The following is a 10567-nucleotide window of genomic DNA, read 5'->3' on the forward strand; positions in this document are numbered from 1 at the left end:
TAAATATAAAACTATAGGTTCTAAAAAGTCTTTTTTTAAATAAAGAGCCATGTTTTAAATATAGGTTTTCAAATGAATCATGCATGGCTGTCCACAAAAACATGGCCAATGGTTAGCATGACTGAATACAATATTTCTACTCTAAACTAAATCGTTAAAAAATTAATATAAAACTAAAGGTTTTAAAGAATGTTTTGAAAAATAAAGAGCCATGTTTTAAGTAAAGGTTTTAAATGAATCATGTATGGCTGTCCACAAAAAAAAAACTTAATTGCCAATGGTTAGCATGACTGAATACAATATTCCTACTCTAAACTAAATCGATAAAAAATATTTAACTTAATATAAAAATAAAGGTTTTAAAGAGTGTTTTTGAAAAATAAAGAGCCGTGTTTTAAATAAAGGTTTTTAAATGAATCATGCATGGCTGTCCACAAAAATTTAATGGTCAATGGTTAGCATGACTGAATACAATATTCCTACCCTAAACTAAATCTTTAAATATTTTTTTTTATCTCAAAATAAAAATAAAGGTTTTTAAAGGCGTTAAAGAGTATTTCGAAAAATAAAGAGGCAGTTTTTTTTTAAATAAAGTTTTTATTAAAGGTTTTGCTGGGAGGTCTAGGTTTGGGAAAAATAAGATGAGGGGATGGGGAGGCAAGCCAAAAGAAGATGCTTCCTTTTAGCAAACTGTAATATTTTAAAATAACAAAATCAGTACTAAAGTGAATCATTTACCTTCCTCTTGATTGGTTAATATGCGATAGATCAGCCTGATGAACCAAGGATTTTGTCGGGCCCAACCGAGAGCCGCGAACCACATCTGCCAATCGAGACTTGGTTGATGAGGAGCTGAAGTTATAAATTTTAATTTACGAATTTTACGAATGATTTCATAAAAGACTTATCTCTTTCGACAATTTAAACATGGGAACATGCTAGATCAAACTCTTCAGGAACAGCATTGTGGTAATTTATTATAAAAAAGTCTCGAAGCGTATTTTTACACTATTGTATACACCTTAAATGACTATTACTGGAAATAAATTTTGGTTGGTCAAACAATTCAAGATATCTGGTTCAATCCAAACCAAATGAACAAGATTCGGATGTTACTATTTATGCCTAGATGTCAAAAGGAAGAAAATGAGCAACAATAAGTCAGAAACATATTTGGTGGCTGGGATATGGTGGCACCTAGGTCTGACAACATTAAATTCAGCATCTTCTCAACAGGTATTTATTTTAATGTACTTTGGGTGGTACTTTTTCTCATGTATGCAGACTAAATAATTTTTTTTAATCTATGCATATTTTGAAAGACCTATTTTCCTCCTTTCGGGACATCGGGGAACACATCAGATCAGTATCAGAAAAATCTGAGATGGTCGTCTGGCATTCCTCTTTGACCAGCCTGTCACAATATTTTCACAAAATGAGATGAAATGTACTAAAGGCAATATTCCATTGAAGTCCCAAATTAATGAATAACTAAAATAACATCAGTGTTCTCAAACCAAACAGGAAAGCAATTTTTTTTGTGATTCTGAATACTTGACAACAACTGCAGGAACAGCAGAGATGTCACCTGGCTTGTATTTAAATTCATATGGCTGAAATTATACCAAAAATGACCAAAGGAAAAATGATTTACAAAAACAAATACTTTAATAGCCATGTGCGTTCTGTCATCTCTGAAAGGCTGAATGTTAATCTCCAACCGTTCTGATATGCCGGTTCATGGAGCTAAGTTGAACATTCGACACTGTAATGGTATATGTGTGTGGAGCAGAGTCACTATATTAAATATGAACCATAAATACCATATATTAAAGTGCTGTTATCACGAAATAAAACATGCTCAAGAGCACTGTACAAAAGAACCAATACCTGGAATATAAAATTACCAACGTAAGAAAACCTAAAAGTAATAACAACAGCAATAAAAGTAAAGAAATGATATAAGACAGGGTTATAAACCACAATAAAGAATATAAAAATAAAAATATACATAAAATGGGCACAGTAATGTGGATAAAACAGCGAATAAGATTAATGCCATACTCAAGCCTAAAAAGATAAGTTTTAAAATGCTTCTTAAAAGTGTCAATAGTGATTATAGAGAAACACTGTGATTTGACAGTACCTTCCAGTGATTTCAGGACTCAGCTTAGGAAGGACTTACCATCCTCTGTCGGGGAAAAGGTGAATCAAATTCACACTGGGATTATACCGTGTGATTTTGATTTGATTTTATTCAGCAAATTATAATATATTACAATATAAATTTCGCACGTACGCGATACCTTAACATAAAATAAAATGACAAATCGATGAGATTCAAAACATGATAGTTGGACTTTGAACGCAAATAGGATTTCACGTCATTTCTACTGGTGTAGCAAAGCAACCTTGTTAACTATTAGCCGAAGTGCACCATGTTTCACTTATGTAGAATATATAGGCCTATATACAAACATAAATATAAACGCAATTGGTGTGCTAAAGAGTGTTCTGGATGTATATAGATTACAATATTCCAAAGTAATAGAAATAAATTCATCTACGTATAAAAAGGTATTATGTGACCTGCACCAGCGGTTTTTTCTTTGTGTGTGCAGTATAGGCCCATTAAATACTGCCATTTTATCATTTATATTTCATTTTTATGGCATGACAACGTGCAGGGTAGCAAGCAATCTTCATGTTAAGCTTTTAATATACGACTAACAGTGGATCAATTCGCAACGATAGAACCGAACTGTGAGACTTATATGTTAAAGCATGAACCTATTCTGATATAGCGCCATGGTTGATGTAGCATTACAAACTTTTACCGTATATGTCATATTATACCGATATATAATCAAATAGTCTTTCTCGGAGTTCTAAACTTAACTACTGTTGTATGACTATACCGGCAGTTTTAAAGCTTAAAAAATTGCAGATAATTGTGATGGCAGGTTTAATATTACTGTCTCTATTGACCCTTAAATATATGATTAGTTTAAAAAAAAATAATTCTAACAAGAAGAACTGCATTTCCATGTAATATATACTTAATCTGGCCTTTTGCAAACGCACTGTGGATTCTCGGAAAACCGACGATTGAATTGCTGGAAAGTGATGCATGGTGTCATATTGTAAACCGGAGTGAATATTTTCCCAGTGTTGATTTGCCCTGAAGTACAGAGAATATGCAGAACCCCGTTCACCTATACAGAGTCTATTCATTCTTGCATTTATTTCTCATGTATTAAATGTGGTGGTTTTCTTTCACGAAAAGAACACTTTGATTTTATGAACAGGATGCGATGTTCATGCTTTTTCACAAAAAGTATGTCATGGTCGCTTGTTAAGTTTGTTTTCCAAAATAGTGGGGTCTATGGTATCCACTTTTCCGCCCATTAATCCCGTTTCCCACCCCTTCCTCCCCTCCCAATGCTTGTCCGTATTTAACTTCCTGGTCCGTGACATGGAGTTCACAAGCAATCAGTTGAACCTCTGCCAAACATGTATGTATACAATAACTTTTTAAACATGTAAGGAAAACGAAACTAACTGCTTCATACAACTGAAAAGGCTCTGACGTCGCACAGTGATCCTATAAAACAGAGGCCTTACTTATGAGCATGGCATTCAGACATAACTTCTAATGGAATCAACGAAGCGTTAAAAAAGGTGAATTCTCAGAAAAGCAGGATACGTTCTGCTACAAGCTCAAGATGTACACAGGTTCGTTAATTTTTATTCATTTGAATTACAATAAACAGTTTATTTATTTAGTATCGAATTAATATAAATTACATCAGGTTTTCAGAGGATGTCTTTGTTTCGTATGTCAATTTTAAGTTATACTCAAGTACGCTAGTCAAATGTAAGAAGGCCCGGAATCAATCTTAGTTGCCATATCGGGTGACTTGTTACCTCAAAAATATATATTCTACATTATGTATATCGAAAATCTTAGCTACATATATGAAACCAATTTACTTTCTACTGCGTTTTATAATCAGTTCGAATGAATTAAAGCTTATATTTTGTGTAGGATGCCTGGGATAGTGTTTAATTTAATGTGAATAGTCACATATGCTTGTTGGATCTATTCTGCCAGATAGGCTGAATTTACAGATTAGTCAAGTCCCAATATAGAGACCCTAATATCTACTGAACCCAAGTTTTACGTACCTCTCTGAGCACCATCCCACAAGCTATATACCCAAAATTTTGCTTTTCGGGTTGTACATGCAGCAAACTTAGGCGGGGCATATGTATCTTGGGGTTCTAGAGGATTGTAGTGTGATATTGCTTGTACATTTCCTTGCTTCCATCAAATAGGATGCATCAGTTAATTGTAGCAAAGTTTAAAATGTAAACTTTATAACAAAAACATGATTGATTCGCATCTAGCCATCCCATAATGGTCCAGCCACGTATCTAAATCAGCCAGGGAAATTTGAATTACACCTACCGCAACCTCCCCCTCCCCCCCCCCCATCACACACACATCCTTGAAGTCATGTGCACCTCACTGCTCGGAACCACCGTGGCACCAGCGAGTCGGTAAAGACCTATCCACTCGATAATTTCAATTCAAATCACTTCAACTTTCTTTCAACCAACACTGTTCAAAGAATTTACAATGATCTGTTTAGACAAGAGACTTAAAACAAAATAAATGTTTGAAGGGATTAAACAAGGAAACTACTAAAAGCTTGTGGGATAACAAATATTATCGTTCCCTAACCTCATTTGTTAGACTTTTCAGCTTAATGCGTTCTTTGTTTCCTGTCTAGAATTGAACAAACTCAATGCCACAGCTGCAGAAACTGTTTGGACTTTGTCTTCTACAGGTAATGTACCGTTTTATAAATCATTAAAATCGTAAATATAATGCACGAAAATTCCCAGTATGAAATCCTTGTACGGCGACTTATCAATGAGGTTTCAAATCAGAATGAAAGTAAGCAGTAGAAGGATCAGATAAAACAGTCCAATATTATCTAACCTAACATTAATCTAGTCAAGTAGAGAAACCAGTTGTAAACAACATAAAACAGTACTAGAAATAGACATGTTGATATACATTGAACTATGCATGCATATCATGACCGCGGGCAGCCGTATTGTGAACTTAAGAAATGGGACAACATCTGTATCTTAAAGACCCTGGTATCCAACGTTCTTTGCTTGGTGACCGGTACTGTGATCATCTTGGCGACCCTCCGGTGGCGGATGCTATACCCTGGGAATTTACGGGGAGGGGAGGGGTATGCCCCTGCCTTGTGAGAAATATTTTAATAGGACTAAGAACGTTGAGGTGCAGAATTGAATTTGGGACATTGGTTGCTATCGGCTCATTGAACCAATCGGCGGCGTTTGTGTCTTGCAAAATGACTCATATGTTGCCTCGGACGACAATAGTACCCTTCGTGGTTAAACTGATATTATTATTATCATTATTATTGTAACGTATGGTAATCAATACAAGTTTCGGTGACATATCCTTGTGAGGGTACCGTCACCCCTAGATAAGATTACCTTCATGATCAGATTTCCAAAAAAAAATTGTTTGTTTAGAACAGTACTTAAGTCTTATGTATAGAGGAACGACATTGAAAACCAATGTAGCCTATACTGCCTGTTTACAAACGATTCTGAAGTGTATACTTTATAAATTAAGGAGACAAGGGGACAAACAAGAACATCAAAATATGACCCTACCCCACCCCCTCCTCAAAAAGCATATGTTATGCTTAGGGTTCCTCTAAGGGAGGATTTTAGGCGAAGTCATAATGTTGATAAGTATAGTCAATGAGAAAGCAAATATTTGAGTGCTGGTAAGGTATCTAAAGATTTCGGTTTTCAAGATGTTTACCATTAAAACAAGATCATTTTTCTGGGATGTTCCTTTAAGGTTTAAGTGCTGATAAAGTCGGCTCTTCGGTATACGCCATAATGTTAATCCTTTATTTTTATAAATCGTAATAACTTGACCGAAAAAAATGTATTTCAATGTATTTCAATCTATAAAGACATTCAACATCAATTAATTCATTGATACCCCATGCATTGATTCCCTTGCGTTATCACAATGATAGAAAAAGATTATGGCAAATGTCTCTGAATTTTTCGGTTCAATGGTTAAACCGATATTATTAATAACATTATTACTGTAACGACTACCCCAATAATTCTAACCAATATGGAAAGGTAATAACACAGCAAATGGTTGTATATTATTGGCATGCGATGTAATAACCGATGCATGCCTATATGATATGCACATTAACATGTTGAACGCGCGCACAAATTTTGGTTATATTTTTCGGGCAAGTCGTTACAGCTCCCCCCCCCCCCAATCAAATTGGGCTCCTACGCCTATGTCCCTAGCCCCAGGGTGCTCTAAAGTGCGGAGTTAGAAACAAAAATCATAATTTGCACAATCGTTCTATTGAATTATTACGGTCACTTTCTCGAATGTTATTTAAAAAAATGTGGCATGCAGCCTATACATAATAACCTTCATGTTTTCGTTCAAACAGGTGACCCGGGCGGTTCAGATGCTCCGTTTGATGTCATAGGCATTATAATCATCATAGTAATTGTCCTATGTTGTTGTGGCTGTTGCTGTGCTGCCTCTGACGACGATCATGATTCCGGAAGATCCTCTCGCCGGACTCAGAGTGCGATAGTCATCACCGAAGTTACGGCATTGGTGATTGAATAATAACCCAAGTTGTATTACGTTGTATCTTAAGATGCATTTTCCCATGGGGTGCAGCCGGGAAACATGCCATCCCAGTTTTGTGAAGTAACCTTAAGTGCCCTTTTAATTGATCAAAAGTTCCCCTCCCCCTTCTTGGTAACAAAAAGTATTATTTGTCTAGTTGATATCGTAAAAGTGCTGTTGTTTAAGAGGTGACAGAAAAAAGGGAAGTAAAAGCATGTGGCTTTTGTTGAAAATCATTCAAATGCTGAAATTTGTGATACGTGCTGCCGAGAGGATCCGTTTTATTCGAATTGTTCTAATGTAACTTTGTTGGTTTGTTTAATTACCCCTCACATCAAAGCCACATATGTCGCTGCCTCTCGGATGTTGTGCCCCGTTAGATTAAACACTCTTCCACAGCCCGTGTCTTGTTGTGGCCATTTATAGTTGATGTACAGCGTAACCATCTATTTCGTTAGCCTTCAAGTTGGTCTTTTCGTGTCAATTTGAGCAAAGCTATGTATTACTAATCACATAGTAAGATGCCTAAGTAAACGAGGTTGTACTTACATTCATTTGATAACCTGCATTAAGTGAGTTGCGGGGGCGGCGCTGAGGACGAGGCAAAGGGAGGGGTTGTGGATGACGGGGTAGGATGCAGAAGTTCCCCTCCGTTTGAAAAAAAACCTCACCTTACAGAAATGATAGGCCTACCATCAAAGGTCTGGGACTGAAGTGGGCGATCCTGGATTGAAGTAGTGGGGTTTTTTCCACACTTAGTGGGATGCTAATTTACCTTACTTCATATGTATGTTTGAGGAGATAAGCGGTTTAATTTTGAACGTATTACTTATTAAATTATCATTGAAATACTTGAAGACATCGATATTTACGTCGTTTAGCCTAATAGTATGGGATTGATTATTTTAGAGGGTAGTACTGGCTTGATATGTTTTTGGTAAGTAAATTCAACTGTTTCAGGGATATGAAGAGACTAAACAAATACCGATATTATTCATGTGTAGCCTACTTACTCCTCAAACTTACTATGTTGAACTTTATATCAAGTTTCGAACTTCATAAAACGTGGAGAGTATTGTGGAGAGAATACGTTGCTTAAAACTGCAATTTTGCGATTACCTTTGCTGTAGAGTTCAAATGGTACGGATACAAAGTTTGAGAAATGTACTGCCAATTTTTTAGAATGTTCTAAATGATAGCCACTACAATATGTTAACCACAGGAATGTAGCACCTGGCAACTATCACATTGTACAAGATCAAGCAAGAGTGCAATTTGTGCTCGAGTAAAATTTCTAAGTACACCTAATTAGCTCTATAAATATATATTAGGAATTGTTATCTTTAAATCATTGTGATTAAATGGCAGAAATGAACGAAACGAATTGTCCAGTTGGTCTTTGAAGTTTGTGCCAACGTCGGAAAAAAATCCTGTGACCCACTGCAGCAACAGAGTGCTTTGTTCTATCATTTGCTTCCCGAGAGGAAGAAGCTACATTGCCAACACAGGAAGCTAATGTACTCGACACGTAACTTCATAACACAAGGCATTTCGCTGATAATCTATCCACTGATTGCTACGAGACATGTAATTGATGGCGTAAAATAAACGTAAATGAATTGTTAATGACCTGCATTGTTACTACAAACATTACTGCAGATAAACCTAACAGTATTCTCCCTTGTATATTTACTGTGACTGCTTTGTTACTGCAAACGTCACTGTAGATCAGCATAACTGCATAGTTATTGCATTATTACTGTAACGGTATTGTACTACACATATTACTGTAGATCGGCCGATTGCAATATTATTGTAATGGTATTGTTACCATAAACATAACTGCAGATAAACGTTACTGGATTCTCCCTGTATTTGACTGTAAATGCATTGTTACTGTAACGGCTTTGTGACTACAAATATTACTGCAAATAACGGTAACTGCATTCTCCGGTATTTGACTGTAACTGCATTGTTACTACAAACATTACTGCAGATAAACGTTACTGAATTCTCGCGGTATTTGACTGTAAATGCATTATTACGGTAACGGCTTTGTGACTTCAAACATTACTGCAAATAAAGGTAACTGCCTCCCCCCTGTATTTTACTATAACAACATTGTTACTGCAAACATTACTGCAGATCAACTTAACTGCATTGTTACTACAAACATTACTGCAGATAAACGTAACAGCATTCTCACTGTATTTTCGTCTGTGATGGCTTTGTTACTGCAAACATAACTGTACGAGATCAACTTAACTGCATTGTAATACTGTAACGGCATTGTTATTACAAACATTACTGCAGATAAACATAACTGCAATCTCTCTGTATTTTTACTGTGACTGCCTTGTTACTGCAACTTTACTGTAATTGTATTGTTAGACCAAACGTTACTTTAGATACACGTAAATGCATTGTTACTGTATCGTTACTGCATTGTTTGGTGCAGTTTCGGGAATATTTAGATCGACAACGGGGGATGTACATCCCACATGCATCCTCCCCCGTAACTTGCTATATTTGCGTTTGGGAGGAACTGATGATTGGTTGTAGACAAGGACATAGCCAATCTGAGTGGTGTGAGGGACAAAGACACCCCCCCCCCCGCTTGTATTCTGACATATAACTTTCTATGACACTATATATGCTCTACCCTCCAATTCCAGTTCGAATTCTTGGGGACCGGGGCACACAATTTGCTGACCTATGCTCTGGGGAAAGGCCTTTGAGGAAAATTGTTTCGGTAATGACCCTGATGCAAAATAGTGCTATAACTTCCATCATTACAACTACATTTGTGTATATGAATTTGCGAAGGGAGGGGAAATGGCCTGTGTTCCCATTCTCCCTCTGGTGACGGCCCTGTATAATTAACGATATCAATCATTTTCTAAATAGTGCGTGTTGATAGGTTTACGCACGTATCTCATATCTGTACACATTGACCCATGCAAATAGAGATGCTGTGTTTTTACTGAAAATGAAAATCAGGTTACATACGACGTACGAAATTTTGAAAAGTGTCATTTACTGAAGCATTGTTCAGGGGAAATTCTACTCAAGTTTTCGCCTGAAAATTCAATATATGAAATTATGATAAAACGATTTGAAGATTCAAATTAGACTATCTTTCTGAAGTGTATGGACCTATTTTAAAAACACTATACTGATAATGTCTAATACATGATAAAGAGGACAGCAACCGTTTTCCTCATGATTCTGAGAAGAATTTAAATATCACGATTTTTCGCCAAAATTTGAAGAAGAAAAAAACAATCATAAAAACCTTACAAAATGATCAAATTTGGACGAAAAGTCGAGGTTTCCAAATATCAGTCTAAATATTTACAATGGATTCATGTGGATCAGAAGCATGTTCCCTTACAAAATGATCGAAAATGATCAACATTCCGAAGAATCTCAGTAGGCTAATCTTCAGTCCGCTAAACCTCAGTCGGATGACCCTCGGTGTGCTGAACTTCGATAGGCTGTCCTTCAGTCTGCTCAAATTCAATAGAGTAACCACAGCGTACATATATTCAGCTGTGTTACTGGTCGAAAAGAGTCCTAGCTAGCAGTATTATTCTAGACTGCTATTCCTGCATGGAAACCAATGTAGATGTAAAGGAGGTAATGGTATTGTAGTGGAGTGAAATTTTGTTGTTTGCACCTTTGAATATTTATATGTGTTACGTAATAGTCTGTTTGTAGCGTTAGTTTGTGCACATAGCTTTTGCACGTGTTTTTGTTAGTTATGTACCCGCTGTGATAATGGCCAGCAGCGTCTCTACAGAGCTCCGGGGTTCGCCTCGTAAACCCCTTAGT

The 10567-nt window shown here is 36.3% G+C and overlaps 1 protein-coding gene and 1 long non-coding RNA gene across 4 annotated transcripts in view; one reads left to right on the forward strand and one right to left on the reverse strand.

The window, feature by feature from the left end:
* The window catches only part of LOC139969548 (lipase maturation factor 2-like), a 308807-nt gene that overhangs the window by 255893 nt on the left and 42347 nt on the right, over positions 1 to 10567 (reverse strand). Inside the window, exon 11 of one of the 3 annotated variants that reach the window (XM_071974638.1) lies at positions 739 to 852. The exons of the other annotated variants lie outside the window; for them this stretch is intronic. Within the exon in view, the coding sequence (XP_071830739.1) occupies positions 739 to 852 (114 nt within the window). The remainder of the gene's footprint in view (positions 1 to 738; positions 853 to 10567) is intronic. 3 annotated transcript variants of the gene reach the window in all.
* On the forward strand, positions 3508 to 9041 carry LOC139970157 (uncharacterized). The gene is made up of 3 exons (XR_011794055.1): positions 3508 to 3735; positions 4797 to 4853; positions 6546 to 9041. It is a non-coding gene; the product is annotated as an uncharacterized lncRNA (long non-coding RNA).

The sequence above is a fragment of the Apostichopus japonicus genome, chromosome 7 (assembly GCF_037975245.1).
Source record: "Apostichopus japonicus isolate 1M-3 chromosome 7, ASM3797524v1, whole genome shotgun sequence".
Classification (NCBI taxonomy): Eukaryota; Metazoa; Echinodermata; class Holothuroidea; order Aspidochirotida; family Stichopodidae; genus Apostichopus; species Apostichopus japonicus.